We start from the raw sequence: 18,478 nt of genomic DNA on the forward strand, positions 1-18,478 counted from the left end.
TTCTTGCTACGACGAATTTTTAGGCAGACAACAAAAATGCCGAGAAAGGTTCAGCAAGTGTCCGGCAAAAAGTGATAAAATTCCTAATTGAGTTATGTGACGTACACTAGTCTGCCGACAGTTCTGAAAGTTTTAACACTTTATCTTCATTTACAACTTTTTTCCGTTTAAACATATTCAGAACTGCCCAATATATTTTTCTTCAGAGCACGCTATTTTATCGGCAAAATTTAGTCACACATGCCCCCCTCCCCGAAATATAGGGATTTAACATCGCCCTGTATAAGAGTTAGATAACGTAAATTACAACATGAAATTGCATACCACATGACCAGCTAAGAACTGTAGTTTTGAACTTTATTAGCTCGCATCAGGTCATTCATAGGATATTTATCCAAATAACGGTGGCCCGGCATAGCCAGGTGGTTAGGGCGCTCGACTCACAATCTGTGGGTCGCGGGTTCGAATCCCCCTCACACCAAACATGCTCGCCCTTTCAGCCGTGGGGGCGTAATAATGTGACTGTCAATTTGTTGGTAAAAGAGTAGCCCAAGAATTGGCGGTGGGTGGTGGTGACTACCTGCCTTCCCTCTAGTCTTACACTGCTAAATTAGGGACGGCTAGCGCAGATAGCCCTCGTGTAGTTTTGAGCAAAATTCAAAACGAACAAACAAACAAATAACGGTATATGTGTTTCTTAAAATCTTAATCGGCCGGGTGTTAAAAAAAAACAACAGAAATTTCTTCTGATTTTTGAATCACGGGAATAATGAATTACTTATAGGTATTTCCGAAGTTTGAAGTATTTGGTCCAGACAGTTTTTGCTGCAATACTGTGAATCTTCGGATTGGCAATATCGTTGGAGATGGAGGTGCAGGACTTCAGTTTACTTGGAATGTAATTAATGGTAATTAAATATTTATTAACGTATTTATTAAACTAAAACTCGGTTATATCCTTTTATTCTGCATTTTCTTTTCTTATAAGTTTCATGTTATAGCTACCCCCCCCCCCACCACCCACCAAACACACTCAGATGAATGACTTAAAACCATTTCAAATCTTTCTCAATTTCTATATTCAAGTCATACTATGACACTTGTATATATCTAAGTCGTAAAGTCTGTTAAGAATTTGTATAACTTGAAATAATATCTTAAAAGTGGTTTGAAATTATATTCTATTAAAATACCTTAAATATTTTTTCATCTAATAGTGAGTATATAATAACATTTTCTCTCTCGACTCTACAGTATTTAGCGTTTTCTCTAAATATTCTTGGTCAGAAAACATATTTTGGTATATATATATATCTCAATATACATTAAATGGTGTGTTGCTTAGATACAGAGACATAGATAAAATCCACGTTTCATTATAACTTAATGTAAAAATTACAAAGTTTTGTCGTAATAACCTTACTTTGTCCAGGTACGTCGATGGTTAAAGAAATAGAAATTAGCAGAAAAAACGATGTTCATATTACCGTGGATTGGGTAAGTTTGCTTATGCAATTAAACATTTGTTCAAAGGCATAAAAATGAAACTATTCAAAATTGACATGTATATTTTAGAGTTGTTAAGTTTTCAAAGTTCTTCAATCCTATACGCAAAAAAAAACATTTTAATGTCAAGTTTCTTAAAATTAATTGAAAGTTCGGGACAATAAGAAGTAAAATCCAAGTTTGAATCTGAATTCACACAAGCCTTGCCTTAAACATAAATAGGAAATGTAAGTGATCTTCCTTTAATAACTTACGGTCTAAACAAAGTATATATTTTTTGGTAAGATTCTTGTTGTAGTTAGTAAGGTTCTTGTTGTAGTTGGTAAGGTCCTTATTGTAGTTGGTAAGGTTCTTGTTGTAGTTATTAAGGTTCTTGTTGTAGTTGGTAAGGTTCTTGTTGTAGTTGGTAAGGTTCTTGTTTTTTTGGTAAGGTCCTTGTTGTAGTTGGTAAGGTTCTTGTTTTTTTGGTAAGGTCCTTGTTGTAGTTGGTAAGGTTCTTGTTCTTTGGTAAGGTTCTTTTTGTAACTGGTAAAGTTCTTGTTGTAATAGGTAAGGTTCTTGTTCTTTGATAAGGTCCTTGTTGTAGTTGGTCAGGTTCTTGTTCTTTAGTAAAGTTCTTGTTGTAGTTGGTCAGGTTCTTGTTCTTTGGTAAGGTCCTTGTTGTAGTTGTTGATCTTCTTGATAAAAGCTGGTCCATAACAGCTCTTTAGACGAAAGGCTGAATACTTTCGAAACGTCGTCCTCTACACTTGTGTTTCTACAACAGGCAGTTGCCACACATTAAACTAAATATCAAAGCATATGTTATTGTGAAACACAAAATTACACAATGGGCCACCTGTGCTGTGCCCACTACGAGTAACAAAACCCGATTTTGAATGTTATAAGCCTTCAGACTTACGAATGAGTCACTGGGTGGGGGCACGAAACCTTAAGGTGTTAGTCTGTCTTTCAAGGCAACAACAAAAAAAAAAAGAGAAGTTTGTTGATTTATTATGCATTAATATTAATTTACTTATTTTTATCTGATCAAATTTATGGTTTACTTCTAAAAGATAAAGAAAGCGTTTATATTAGAAAACCGATTTAGCTAACTTTATTTTTACATTAATTAAATTACTTTAGCCTGCACACTCTAAAGGTTACAGCCGTTAATGGTAATATACATATTTATCTCTTGTTCGGATACATACAGTTCCAACCACATGAAAGTTACACCTTTATCATTCGCGGAGTTTCTCAACTTGGACTGGAGTATGTGAGGAAGAAAACCATTGTGTATAAAAAGGGCGAGAAGCTTACCGCTACAATGTCTGGGCCAGAAAAACTGGATAGTTTGAAGGATAACACTTTCACAGTTCATGTTGACATGGATGAGCAGTTGTCACTAAATGAACATATGTTAGGCGTAAGTATTCAGTTTCAAAGTGTCTGGAAATGAAATATATATAAAAAATGTTTATCGGCTATCCAGTATAGATTTAGAAATATAAGTTATTGGATTCCTACGCTTATTAATTGTATTTGAAGTTATAAATTAAACATAATGATTGTGTATACTTAGATTTAAAAAAAAATGATAGTTTAACTACATATTTCAAAAGTAGAGAAGTGTAGAATGAGATATGTTCCAGAAGGTCATTTTTTTACATGAATCATCTTCATGAATCTTAAGAAATTGTTTAAAGTTGTGTGAAATTTTCTCCACAATTTATCATCAATAGCTCAAGTCAAAATATCATGTATTCTTTCTATTAACAAACAAACTTTCTGAATAACTAAAAATCTTTCTACATAAGAAGCTTAGATTTCATTTCGTAATGTTTGAATTTAATTCTAACTTTCAGTAATTTCGTTTAATAAACATTTTGATTTTATATTTTGTAAAAATGTTATTTGAACAATTGGTGTACCTAAGTAAACCAATTAACGAGTCTTAAGTTTTCTTGGTCCTTAAAATAAATTTGGGAATTATAAATGAAAATTAATTTATTCTGAGAGTGGCGCTTGGCATCTCTCTCAAGACTTGCTTTTGAAAAATTTAATTAACACTAAGTTATAATGTATAGTTAGCTAAGGAGAGCTGATTATTTTTACATTGAAATCAACATCTTTAACGTTAGAATTTTAAAGACTAAACTTGTATTTTAGTTCATTTGGAGTCTGAGACCAACAGACCATATGTTACCGACTGAATGGGGCCCAACTCTGACCATACCTGGCCATTTGGTGAGGGAAAATATAACATATCATCTGCAGGTGATAGGTATGTCACTTTTCTGTAATTTTTACGTTCTGGAATGTCTAACATAGAACTTATTAAATATCTTAAGTCTTCTAGATTGGAAACAGAAGACGGGTAATTTAGATATTAAATGACAATAAATTCACGAACAGTAAAAGTTGTATCTTATCATCAGTTAAGAATATGTATCTAAACTGAATCACCAATTCAAAAAAAAATTTCCTAGTTCAAGTAATCGTAAGTTCTTTCAAAGTTGCTACTGTCGTTCTATTAAGTGTTTTATTATAAAATAAATCCTTATTTACATTGAAAGACGTAGAAACATTCTCAAAAGTCACTCTATTAAATGTTTTGGTGATAAATAACTGGATGTTTTTTTTAAAAAACATATAAAAACATTTATAAATAGGGTTAAGCTATCCATTGGATAGAATGAGCAAATAGGATTTTGTCTTTTTTCGCAGAGGTGAAAATACGTGAATTTCTAGAAATCATCAATTAAATGAACTGACATTCAACAAATTATTAATTATATAATATATAAAATATATATATATATTAACAAGCCTTTTTGTCATAACGTAAGGTGAAACATCAAGTAAAATCTTACCAATCATTTTGCAGTAAAGTGTGCAGTAGTAGCTGCCTCAATACCTTCCTCATTTGTTTCACCGTGAGTATTATAAGTTACTGAAGTATTTCAGTTTGTGATTCCAAAAACGAAGAAAGCTGATGTTATTAAACAAGCTCCTGTTATCCTCTATATATAACGTGGTTTGCTTTTGTATTAAGCACAAAACACTTCATTTCTTACACTTTACTCTGTAGTACTTATTATTATAAAAGCTTTCGATTCAACTTGAATTATTGTTCTCTAATGAGCATCTTACGTTTTACGCTTTTTAGTTTTCGACAAAAATGATCCAACCATCTGGACAAAAGTTACCAAAGATCTGCAAACTTCAGAAGTTCCGGTTATGGCGATTATACAAGTAGAGAACATGATTGTTTCTTTAAATAAATCTTTCTGTTTGTACGGGTCATTATCACGTTACCCTAGCAGCCGTCAGGGGTCTCTGAGCTACGAGTGGAGCTGCAGTTTAAGTGGAGACATAGGATGTTACACAAGTGGTTGGAATGTTTCTAGACTAGAAGACGTTATCAGAGATCAAGTTTATTCATCATCTCTTTGTATTCCAGGTGGATTACTTCCTCCAGCAACGTGAGTAACAACAAGAAAAATCCAGAAAATATATTCTGTTGTTTAATTATATTTGGAATTTTTCAAGAAAAAAAAAGAAAAAGTCAATGTAGATTTGTTTGGTTTGTTTTTAATTTCGCTCAAAGCTACACGAGGGCTATCTGCGCCCCCCCCCCAGTGGCACAGCGGCATGTCTGCGGACTTATATCGCTAGAATCCGGATTTCGATACCCGTGGTGGGCAGAGCACAGATAGCTCTCTGTGTTGCATTGTGTTTAACTTCAAACAAACCAAGCTATCTGCGCTAGCCGTTGTCCCTACGTTAGCAGTAATAGAAGGAAGGTAACTAGTTAACACCATCCACCGCCAACTCTTGGGCTATTCTTTTATCAACGAATAGTGGGAATGACTGTCACTTTATAACGCCCCATAGCTGAAAGGACGAGCATGTTCGGTGACAGGGATTCAAATCCGCGACCCTAAATTGCGAATCTAGCAGCCTAATCTCCAGGCCTTTTAAGGTAGATAGAATAAACATTACGCTGATTATTTGCATTAAAATGGCATTGAAAAAGAGAACATCCAAAATACATTAGCGTCTATTTTCATCATAAAGGTAAAAAAAAAAGGTTGGATTTCAGTACAATTATGAAACTTACAGTTTATTAAATTTGCATATCTACTTACTGGATAAACGTGTCAAAATGATGACTTTTAATTATCTCTAACTAACGTGTAGCTTCAAGGGACAGAATAGAGTAAGCCAGTTTTAACAGACACACTTAGCTCTTTATTTATATATGTGACAAAACTTCAAACAATTTACTCTTGGCTTTAGCAATGGTAAACTTCTGAATTTAAGAAATGCTTTATGTCTGGTACCTATTTAGGTTTAGCAAATGTTTAAATAGTAAAAAGTAAACGGCTAATTCGGATTTATATATAAATGTAACTTAACATCATATGTTCAATGTAAATACATTTTGTTTTAGGTACAACTTTTCCCTGGTGGTATTCAAGGGACGTAGGAGGTACTTGAGGTCAGCTTTTATCCAGATTACAAACATGGAAAATTATTCTAGTATTTTGGTATCTGTGGTCAGATATGAAAGTGATCCAGATAAGCCATTCTACTTGCAAATTTCAAACGCATCATATATTAAGAGTGGAAAATACATTAATTTTTCAAGTAAGTTTTTATTAGATCAGTAGATTTATTCAAGAGGTTATGCAATCCACATTCTGAAATATGATAAGTGTTTGTTTTTAGCCGCGACATAACGGCTCATAGAATGGCTTCGAGTATTTTTGCAAGTACAAACTTTTTAACTCATATCTCCATCTCTTGACCGATTTGAGATCTAATTAATGCCGCGGCTATTGAGAATTCCTTCTTGTTTAGAGTAAAGACAGATTGCTGAACCCCATATTTTAATGTTGTGTAACTCCTTAAACTTACCATTGTCCCGTGAGGTGGTTGAAACGAGTCTTGAGCATACATTTTGTAATTAAGTTTTTTTTCAAAATCGTGTAATTTTTAATTCGGTAATGATTTAAAGAAAGCAAATTACATTAGTCACATAGTAATGTTTAGAAATTAGAACTGAAATAGAAAATATCAACGAACACTAAACAGTCACAGAAAAAAAAAATGTTTTTGTTAATTGTATAATTGTAAGTAAATGTTAATTTGGAAGTACCTGTCTGTGCCAATTTCAAAATGGTTAATCATATTATTATGAAATTGTTGCCTTTTATAAAACAGAAAGGAAAACGTGCTTATGATTTTCAACTATGGCATCGAATATTGTCAGAAAATCTCAAAACCATCAAATTATGAAATACTCGCTCATGAAATACTCAATGTGTGGCAAACCATAGGAACTATGATTCCCTTTCAAATAATGTTCACAAAGATCTTAGTTACCTTAAGTAACACAAAAGAAAGCCTCATGAACATAAGAAAAGGTTAATGTAAAAGCTTTAAATATTTTTTCAATATATGATACGCTATTTATATGATATTCACAAGCAGTCGCTCGTTTGTTGTTAACGCAAAGCTTCACAGTGGGCTATATGTGCTCTGCCCATAGTGGATATCGAAATCTGAAGCTTAGATTGAGAAAACCCGCAGTCTTACCGCAGAGCCACCGAAGGGAGCATAAATAGTTAATAAATTTCATTAGACTATTCCCATCAGTATTAATCGTGGCGACTTTAGAGCGGAAATAAGCGAGCATCAGATTTTTGGTGTGTACTTATAATGCCAATATTTGGGGTTCGATTCCCCTCAATGGGCTATTGCATATAGCCCATTGTTTATCTTAGCGCTAACAACAAACATACAGTGCAACACGTTTGTATAAGTTAGTTTGTGCTCGGTGTTTTCTGAATGTTTTAGAGCTTGTTTTTTTTTATTCCTGATTGAAATTGGGCAACGTGGAAAGACCAATTGTGGTTACTGTGGTTTAAAGTAGTAATACTGTTACGAATTTCTATACATGTGCATATAAAATGGCAAATCCTTTTTATCACTCCTTAGTGTTTCTACGTTCTTAAAAATAGTAAGTACGAATGAGTAAATATCTGTGTAGGTTGATATTTTGTCTTTTTGAATTTTCTAGGTTTCAGGTCTTTTTGAATTTTCTAGATTTCAGAGCTTTTAGAATCATCTCCATGGTTTATTACTTGACTACAACCAGCGGAAAAACTCCAAATAATTATATTTCCTTCGAAAGCAATTTTAAATTTAAAGAATGGCAACAGCCAATAATTGAAGACCCTTCAACGGAATATGAATGTCTACATATGGCAATAACCATAACAACAGAGGAGATGCCTCGTCGTGGAATACTTCAAGTAAATCAACTATCTGTGCACATTTGCCATATGTCACGTTTTATCTTCAGTATGCTCTACAACTATCTCTTTTCACTTTCACTATTTGTACACATATGCAAATATGCTGTTAAAATGTTTATGAAATAAGCACATTGCAAGTGCTCTTTTTATATATATGCATAAACTAATTTAACGTAACACGCAGTACCTAGCTTGATTAAGTGTTTCTTGGTATTGATTTTCGCTCCAATTCTTTAAGTTAATCACTGGTCACCACTTATATAATACAGAATGTTTAATCATTTAAACACATAATTCCAACAAATATGTTCTATTTTTTGTTTGTTTGTTGTTGCACAAAGCTGTACAATGAGCCATCCGTGCTGTTCTTACCACAGATTATCGAAACCAGGTTTTTAGCATTATAAGCCTTCAGACTTCCTGCTGAGCCACTAAGGTCTATATTCTATCATGTTTTCATGTTTAATGTGTATGTGTGCGTGTTTGTATATCTATGGCTGACTGTCACATGTTTAGTTTTACTAGCTTATTTTCTGTAGACTTTGTCAAATCAGAGCTTGCCATTGGCTCAGCAGTAAGCTTGGTAGGTTATAGCTCTAAAATATGGAATTCGATACCCGTGGTGAGTACAACCCAGTTAGCTCACTGTCATGACAGACACTTTTCGTACTGTACACTTACTTTGTAATGGAAGCGATTCTGGTTTGAACTCTAAATTACCGAAAGTACGTTTAGTGCCTCATTCTTTACCAGTTTATAATTGAACTTCCCCAATACAGCAATCAGACGTGAAAAATTTCCTAATTAGAAAGTCAATAAGACAAACAATTCTGTGTTCTGATATCTTCGCCAATATTTGGAAATTTACTAATTCCGCAACCGAATTATGTGACCTAGGTTATGATTAAAGAGAGTGTTACCAGTTTCTTTTACCACTCCTTACAGATCTCACCATCCTATGGAAGAGCGTTATTCACCACATTTTCTCTGGATGCTACCACTGGTTGGGCTACAGAGTCAAATCTCTATCCTTTAAGCTACCATTTTTTCTATAGTTACTCACAAACACCAGATATTACTTGGCCATTAGGGACCATTCAACATGACCTACCTGTTCTCAGGGGAGTAAGACTACCATGTGGTAATAAGATTTCATAACGTTTTAAATATTAGACTTCCAGAATAACTTGTCACCGATGCTTTAAACATATTTCAGTAGTAATGTTTATTCCGGCTATATAGAGTTGGTATTTGCTTTTATAAAACGTGTTTTATTTTATTCGCTGGCAAATGAACAAATGGAAAGAAATATAAATTTCTTTAAAACCAGTTTCAACAAAAGCAATCAAAGAGGTTGCATATCCTCCCCCTCCCCTCCCCCCGCGCTATTTTTCCATATTGCATGCATTTATATTGGATAACACCAAATTTTACCTTCGAAAACTCAGAAAATCCTTCTCAGATCCAGAATGATCAACGATCCGGATTACTTTTGTAGGGAGACAAGGAGTCTAAACCTTAATGTGACCATAAAATTTGGTACAAATCCGATCATATTTTGCAGAGTTATTAACCCAAAACAGCAAAAATGCCTTGTCTCCCCATTATTAAAAAAAAAAATTTCAATGTGATCCTGAATCAGGATCCGGATTTAGATCCACACCAAATTGGGGGAGAACTGTTCCATACTGACTTCGCATCTTGTGTAAAATTTTCGTGTACGTCCGTCTATTAATTTTCGAGATACGCGCGTGGAAACACAGACACACATACAAACACACGAACCCGATTGTAATCTTGAGTTGAAGATTTTTCTATTAAATAAGTTGTTAAAAAACTGTATGAGTTATGAGCTTTTGGATTTCTGTGTTCATTTAAATGTCTAATGTGAGAATTTTTTTTATTTGTTTTTTCCAGGACATAGCATCACTCAATCCTTTTTGATCACAGTAGAAGTGTGTGATCGAATGTCTTTTTGCACCCATACTACGACTGAAGTTGTGGTGGAATGTCCAAGTGACGCTTCGGTCAATAATTGGACAGATGCATTAACGGAATTTTACAGAGTTGTTTCAGTTGGTAAGATATTATATCATAGTTGTGATTTCGTATTGTGATGATCTATATTTGTTCACGGCGAATTCCCGAATATAAAAGGACTGTTTGTATTCTCATGGTTTCTGTAGCGGGTTGCTCATAGGAAGGTCGAAGGTTAAAATCGCGATACGCCGCTGAATATATTCGAGATTTTCAATTGTGGGGGAATTTTAAATCTTATAGTCAATAATGCTATTCGAGTAGATGACTAATGCTGCTGACTGATTGCCGTCTCTATGATCAACAGTTGTAAATTACAAATATATTATCCCTGTACCATGGGGCCTCTATATCTCATAAAGTTCCATGCTACTATGGGTAAAATTATGGCTGGATATTTTAATACAAACGCATTCAGAAGAAAAATGTTCATACAGCGAGAACTGTTTAGCTACACAGAATCAAATGACACAACATTTTGGAGGAGGAAGACTTGAATGTTTTTTTTATAGAAGCGAAAAAACGCACACAGCGGAGGATTTAGAACAGCAACTAGCTCCCAACCACATACTAATACAATCCAAAGTATCATATTCATCTGCAAAATGAAGACCGCGGTTACGAAACAGCATCCTTTAGCCCAAAAGGCCGTTATGATAAACTTCGTCAACATTCCCAGAACCATTAACAAGGTAATAAACAATACTTAGGAGTCCAAAAAAGACAACAAAAGACGGTCGAAGAAAGAGGTGTCAGTATTTTTGTTGCACCACACACCTGTCAAGTTCCCCAATACAATCCCAATGGGCTTTCATACTTTTGGTCTGCTTAAATGTGATCTGGGAATCCGATGTCTTTGTATTGTGTAGGTATCTGTCAATATGTGTTCTAAGATTGACCTCTCCATCATTTTGGCTGAGCTTATTACAATACTAACTTCGGTGTCAGACAATCAGAATGAGTAGAAGTTATTTCAAGAAAAGAAGATTAAGACTTGGAACATTGTTCTTATAAAGTGCGATTCGTCAATATAAATTTATATAAATAGTCTTACGAGCATTTTAAGTCTTATCAGAACTAGGAAAACCGGGCTTGGCATGACCAATGGTTAGGGCGCTCGACTCGCAATCTGAGGGTCGCGGGTTTGAATACCCGTTTTAATAAATATGCTCGCCCTTTCAGCCGTGGGAGCGTTATAATGTGACGCCCAGTCCCACTATCCGTTGATAAAAGAGTGGCCCAAGAGTTGGCGGTGGGTGGTGATGACTAGATGCTTTCTCTCTAGTCCTTTACTGTTAAATTAGGGATGGCTAGCGCAGATAGCCCTCGTGTAGCTTTGCGCGAAATTCAAACCAAACTAGAAGAATGGCGGAATGTTTTGAAAGTCCAGGATTCGATATGTGATTTTATACTACTTTAAAATCAAACATGTTTGGTTTTTTTAAGAAAAGACGTTCTGAAGATTATATCTGGCAGTATAAAAGATGTTTCTCATTGCTATGGTTGTGTGACCTGTTCTTATAGTACAAAAACTTACGCAACCAATTGCTGCAACAGCTGTTTTTTCGTGACTTCTTAGTTTTTTTCTTTCCTATTTTATTTACTTCTTCATTGCTTTGTAGTGCATTTATTTATTTTTTTAGGACAAGAGCCGCTTCGAAGTATCTGAGCTACTGGAGCCCACATGTTGCTTTGTTCTATATGTCCACATATTCACATAAATAGCACACATATTTATTTTTACATTTTCTTTAAGGAGATGAAATTACAAACGTACGCACAGAAACACACATATACATGAACAATTATAAATTATTTTTTTTAAAACAAACCAACTTTCACCAAAAAAAAAAGAAAGAAAGAAAGGTTATAATTTCAGCTTTACACATGACATGTCGAAGCGACACTTAACGAAAGGCAGATTAACGTAAGGGATACGAAGTAGTGAATTCAGCGGCTGATGAAGTACAAGATTTCTTTATATTCCCAGAAGCACTCGCTGACTGAAATAATTTGGAAATTTATTTTCAAGGGAAAAGTAAATCGCGCAAGTATAAGCTAAGTATCTGTACATCTTTATTTACTTAAACACTTTCTTTTGCGCTATTAAAACCAATAAAATATAAATCATGTCCTATACTTCTTTCTCAGAACTTCTATATCTTGAAGTTCATGGGATTTTTATTTTAAGGTGTGATGAACTAGAATATTTGAAGTTTTGTCTCGACCAAAACTAAAGAGAAACCACCATGAGTAACCCAACAGACCCCCCAAAAAGGCGCCATGATGAATAACCGCCTTAGTTCAGAGTGAATAAGAGTAGTCAATCTTCATCGGAAAATGCCACAATGATACATTATCTCATATGGCCATATACTAACTATGATGAACACCTTCTCCACATCTTCTCTCTATGGCCCGGCATGACCAGATGGTTAGGGCGCTCGACTCGCAATCTGAGGGTCGCGGGTTTGAATCTCCGTCCCACCAAACATGCTCGCCCTTTCAGCCGAGGGAGCGTTATAATGTGACGGTCAATCCCACTATTGGTTAGTAAAAGAGTAGTCCTAGAGTTGGCGGTGGGTGGTGATGACTAGCTGCCTTCCCTCTAGTCTTACCCTGCTAACTTAGGGACGGCTAGCGCAGATAGCCCTCGAGTAGCTTTGCGCGAAATTCATAACAAACAAACAAATCTTCTCTCTTTGGCTTTTAAAAATAAGTGTATTGTAGTGTTAACCAGGAATTGAAACTCATGATAATCATACATGTAAAGCTTAATTATTTGTCTATCGATCATGATATATGTTAATGGAGAATGTTTTTTTTTTCAGTTCAGATCTTGTTTAAAATATTTTTAATTCATTTCAGGAAACTCTTGTAAAGGAATGACAATACTTGGTTCATTTATTAAAAGCTTTTTGGCAGTAAGATATTTCCCAACCACTTTCAAAGGAAAATTGCAGACTTTGTCAGAAGAACTACTCATAAAAGTCGCACATAGATACAGACGAGGGTTAGTAACTTTAAGCTGTTTTCAGTTTACATAGTTTTACCTTTAACTAAAAATCAAAGTTGAATTTAATAAATAAAAACCTATTCCTTGGTGAAAGTATAAAATTTTGTTAAATATGTTGTATAATCATGTTGTACATAAAATGTAACTATGATTATTATTACCTCATAACTCGACATGGCCAGGTGGTTAGGATGCTCGGCTCGTAATCTGTAGGTCGCGGGTTCGAATCCCCGTCCCACCAAACATGCCCGCTTTTTCAGCCGTGTGGCGTTATAATTTGAAGGTCATCCCCGATGGTAAAAGACTTGGCGGTCTTGGCCTTCTAGTCTAAATTAGGAACTGCTAGCGCAGATAGCCGTCGTGTAGCTTTGTGCGAAATTCAAAATAAACCAAACATAACTCATGACGTCAGTAAATCTATAGCTGGTGCTCGAGGTTACTCGTTTGTGAGAGCTTTCTATATCTAATAGTGGTTGTTATTGATTTAGAAGTTAATTTAGTTCTATTGTTACTCATTAGCTTTTTAGGTATAAAATGATATAAGTTTAATATTTCAGACTTATTCAGGCACCGATAATCACCCGTAGAATGGTCTCAGAGTTATATTGTGTCATTACGCAAAGCTTTGGTCAAAGGCTATCTATGAGAATGAAAAATGAATTGGCTCTTCTTCGTCAAGCTCTCATCGAAACTGTCCGACTTCATCTTACATCTAACAAGGTACTAGAACCCAACTCGGAGGAAGGTAATTACCAAAACTTACTTTTAACAGACTAAACAACTAAGTGTATATATAACACAGCGAATTTTAGCTAGGTGTTTACGAATTGATATTTTATGTCCAAATATCTGCCATCAATCTCTTCGATACAGTGCTAAAAATTTGAAGGAATAAAACTAATGCGCACAAGAGTCCCAGAGCTTAGTTTAATTGTAAAGATTTTTCCTCGTTAAGAAGTTCGAATTACGTTTTCCTCATACTCTTTAGTTTGATAATTTATAATAAAAAAGTATGGTGAACATCAAGGTTAAAAATATCATTAATAGCGAGATAACTCAACTGTTCATTGAATGTTTTCTAATAATTATGTATTTTAGTGTTTTGGTATATAGGTTTATGACATTAAGTACTTCCTAGTCAGTGTTTTACATATAACTGGAGTCATCAGTTATTTCATAAGTTTTCTTTTAGTTCTACTATATAAAGTTAGTTATTTTTTATTAAGTTCTAATATATCAGAGCTTGGCAGAGTGATGACCAGCAAGGAACCATTACTCTGTCAATTAAAAGGTATTATTGTGTATCATAGCAACCTAAGTTTAACAACAGTTGCTTCTGCTTGTCTTGTTTTTTATTGTTACTTTTACCGTGAACACAAATCTCAAATAAGTGTTACAAAATTATCAAATAGCGATTTATGTAGACACCTAAATTAACCTTCGATTTTATTGGTTGCTATGAGCCAGTAATGGATCAGCGAAATGGAAATGTTTATAAATACGCACGTAAAACAATCTGTCCTAATCTGAACACTTCTTAATTCTTCCGGTTAAGTACAAACTTTAATGAATATCAAGTCAAAATTCACTTATGATTACAGTTTACTAAAACTGATCAAAACTATTAATTTCCACGTACAAAAAACCAACAGTCAGAAAATGCTGGAGTAACACTATTGTCTGTACACAAAGCAACAGACTTTGGGACAAATCTGGGGTATTGCCACAGTTCTTCCTAATATTGGAATGCCACGTATGACACTCTTACATCAAGGTAAAAACAGCAACTTCATATATATTTCGGATTAAGAGAAATGAATTGTCAACAAGAGGTGTAACTTTTGTTCTTATTCTCCCTTTTGTAGAAAAAAAGTAATTTCAACCAAATGGTTATATCGCAAAAACATCATACAGGTATTGATTTAGACTAAGTAATGCAATGCAACCGGTTATACATCTGTGGTTGGAATAGTCATTAGAAAAAATTTTATTTTAAATAAGTAATGCATCCCATAGCTACTAGTATAATTTTTTTGTCCAACTTTGTAATCCTAATGTCAATAATGTGTTAAAACCATAAGTTTTAGGTTAAAATAATAGTAAAATTTGATTAAATTCACCACGTTTGATGGTGGTGGTGTTGAAAATTGTAATCAATACAAAACAGTAATGATGTGTGACCAAAACCTATAATATGCGCGAAAACAGCAGGATTAGATTAAAATGGTCAGTCATATAAAGATGTGATATCAGAAAAAGAACCGATTTTTATGAAGTAGCAAATCCTGTGAAATAGTAATATAAGTGAGGATCAACATGAATATAAAAAGGGTTTATGTTTTAACCCTATTTTTAACTCTATTTAACATTACATCTTTACAGGATTTGCCCTTTTATATAACTTGGCTCTTAATATGACAACACATCTTTAAATGACTGACCCTTTTATTTTCAATTAGCTACTTTTGTACACATAAAATGTTTTGATTAGCTATAATTAACACGAAAAAATTTGCAGGAATAAAAATAACGTCTAAATAAAATATATAAAATTCGCGTGAGAGTCCATTTTTTTCCATCTAGTAACTTTCTCACGAAATCATAAATTACTGCTCTAATCAATTAATTAATTATACGTTGATGTTAATAATTTATATTCTACTCTATCCAATGGTATTTAAACTTCGTCTGTAGTTATTTTCAAAGCTGAGCTTCGTTAGTTGTTCAGATCAAATTCTGTGACATCATAAAAGAGCGGGAACGAAAGACTATAGTAATGAAACCAGGAAACAATAAAGAAAAATGACGTTGGGAAACAAGACATGGGCAATTATGTTCTCACGGAATTATATTTTATTAGCAAACATAAAGCTATGCTTAGGGAGTAGGCAGACAAATTCTTAAAGAATCTATTAGTGCGTGACTTACAGACGAGACTCACAAGAACTGCTAAAATTACACTAAACATATATTAGAGAATGGGGAAAAAAATTAATGTATTTTTGAGTTAAAAAGTGAAGAAATAGAATTAGAATTATTATTTGTACTAAAATTGTGAAAAGTGATATGCAGATGTGCACTAGACACCGGAAAAATGATCGCTGGTTATAAAAAAGCTAGTTTTATAACTGATAATACATAAAGTAGAAGGAAAGAATTTGCTTTGAAATCACTAATTTGGCATAATTCAGCACTTCATTATATGATTCGCTGATAGTGATTCGAATAACTATGAATATTTCAAAATGCTTTTTTGAAACCAAAGTATTTTAAGTAATTGCTCCAATTTCTCACCTTATCCCATACTAAAGCTGAATATTAAGCTTAATGGTTTTCCAACGCTTCATATGAGAATAAATATTTAATATTTTGAAAAGTGTCCGTTCTCTAATAAAAATCCGAGTGTGAGGCGTTTTACAACATAATTTGTGTTTTATTTAACCACAGATTCGTACTGGTATTTCTTAAACAAAATGAATGAAAATGGTGTCATTGTCCTGCCATCAACTATTACAATGGTATGCAAGTTTTTCACTCATTTCTTCTGTCTCCTCTCTATTGCATGACTGTGAACATCATGTTTTCTGTAATAGAGATGTGAATGTTTTTATATTTATATTCTTTCGTATTTTTGCGTATGGGTATTGAATGTCATTTTTTCTCTAATAAAATATGTGTGTTTTTGTTGAATGTCAATTTTTCTCTAATAAAATATGTGTGTTTTTGTTGAATGTCAATTTTTCTCTAATAAAATATGTGTGTTTTTGTTGAATGTCAATTTTTCTCTAATAAAATATGTGTCTTTGTAAGTATATTCTTGTCTTTTTTTCTGTTCTATGACTGAATATTAGTCTTTCTATAATAAAAATGTGCACGAACTTTTAATAATTACATACTTGTTGTCTTCTCTCTCTCGCTGTCTCTATCGTGTACTCTGAGTATAAGTTTTCTCTAATACAAATATGTTATATATGTATATATCTTTTTTTTATTTCAATAGGTCAAAGTCTTGGTGACCTTGGAATCTATGATCGCACAATTCAACGAAACAGAAAAACATACCCAGACACTCAGCGTAGTCTTAGACACTTTGTGTAAAAGAAGTACCGCGTACCTTTCAACAGTGGCAGCTCCTTCCTTAGAATTGGCAGTTGCTGCACTACATCCAGAGTGTACTTCTAAAAGATTTGAATTAGACTTCGATCCTGTGAAGGTAATTAGTCTAGGATCTTAAAGGTGTATTTTGTCTATTTCATTACGCGGCCTCAACGAAACAAGGCTCATAATATATTGGCATAGAACGGCATGTATCAGAACTACATTTTGACATTGTTTGATGTTGTGGTACCACAGAAAATGGATCGCTTTATGGAAAGAGTATGTAACAGCCCTTCCCGGCACAACTTGTTCATACACTCAAATCATCAAAATGTGTTCAGATCGGGACTTTAGAATTTCCAGAACAGGGATATCCTTTGTACTTAAAACTATGACAGTCTAAAGAATATAAACAAGCTTGGGGAAGAAGGATTATCAGAAAGAGACCTGCAACAAGTCGTGCCACAGCCATGGTAAGCAAAGTACGACGTCTTGTTAAAGATGAGAATCCACTAGCACAAAGGTCAGTGACAAAAGCTATTCACATGACCTCCGATTAAAAATACGACATAACCATCACATACCTCAAGCAGTTGGAAAATAAATTGGAAATTGATGTTACTCCATACGAAGACATAGCGACTGAAAATCGACAGATTCCTGTACGATCTGTCTGTTGAAACTTGTAAACTCCGTAGTTTCGTACACTAGATGGCACTGCCACGGAGTCTTTTGAGATCAAATTATGCTTCAGTGCTATTGTAAAGATGCACGATTGGATATGAAAAGGGGGATATTTAAAGAGATAGTGAGACTAAAAAAAAAAAGATTTTGTAATATAATATATTCGACCCCTGTATATAGGTGGTGAATAATTGGGTTTAATAGGTAGTTCAAATTTTCTGTTTTTTAAATTACTACACTTTTTGATCAACACAACCACATTTTCACAGAAGATTTTGAGAGTACAATTGCTTATCAGTATTAGTTACAATATATTGTTTTGTTTGATTTTTTGGCAAATTATGTTGACATATTTTAATGTCCACTGAATTACTAGCTGAAATTACTCTTTGATAAACTAGTTAGAGTTAAACTTAAATATGGGATTATTTTCTGCTCAGAAACAGCGTTGGTCGAATCCGGAACAAAGCTGTTATGAAGTTTTATTCAGAATACTGTGTTTTTTATTCATAATTTCAGTGCTATAATCTAAGATTAATCAAAATACAAAATAACAATTTTATAATTATTTTCCTTTTTAAAATCTGGAGCATACTTGTCCTCAAACTATAAAAAAATATCAGTTTTTATTGAAGTATATTAGGGTTAAGACTCAGACATCGGGGCTCGGCATGACCAGGTGGCTACGGCACTCGACTCGCAATCTGAGGGTCGCGGGCTCGAATCCCCGTCACACCAAACGTGCTCACCCTTTCAGCCATGGGGGGGGGGGCATTATATGTGCCTGTCAATCCCACTATTCGTTGGTAAAAGAATAGCCCAAGAGTTG

The 18,478-nt window shown here is 34.0% G+C and overlaps 1 protein-coding gene across 3 annotated transcripts in view; it reads left to right on the plus strand.

The window, feature by feature from the left end:
• Positions 1–18,478, plus strand: part of LOC111085599 — a 47,763-nt gene that overhangs the window by 21,316 nt on the left and 7,969 nt on the right. Inside the window, exons 11-18 of one of the 3 annotated variants that reach the window (XM_022384918.1) lie at positions 785–908; positions 1,433–1,497; positions 2,702–2,914; positions 3,658–3,772; positions 4,658–4,973; positions 5,945–6,141; positions 8,760–8,955; positions 9,732–9,826. In XM_022384918.1, the coding sequence (XP_022240626.1) occupies positions 785–908; positions 1,433–1,497; positions 2,702–2,914; positions 3,658–3,772; positions 4,658–4,973; positions 5,945–6,141; positions 8,760–8,869 (1,140 nt within the window). In that variant the 3' untranslated portion in view covers positions 8,870–8,955; positions 9,732–9,826. Of the gene's footprint in view, positions 1–784; positions 909–1,432; positions 1,498–2,701; positions 2,915–3,657; positions 3,773–4,657; positions 4,974–5,944; positions 6,142–7,669; positions 7,812–8,759; positions 8,956–9,731; positions 9,894–12,719; positions 12,865–13,424; positions 13,613–16,314; positions 16,386–16,867; positions 17,081–18,478 lie in introns of those variants that run through there. The other 2 variants (XM_022384919.1, XM_022384920.1) reach the window with 2 other exon arrangements.

The sequence above is a fragment of the Limulus polyphemus genome, unplaced genomic scaffold (assembly GCF_000517525.1).
Source record: "Limulus polyphemus unplaced genomic scaffold, Limulus_polyphemus-2.1.2 Scaffold498, whole genome shotgun sequence".
Lineage (NCBI taxonomy): Eukaryota > Metazoa > Arthropoda > Merostomata > Xiphosura > Limulidae > Limulus > Limulus polyphemus.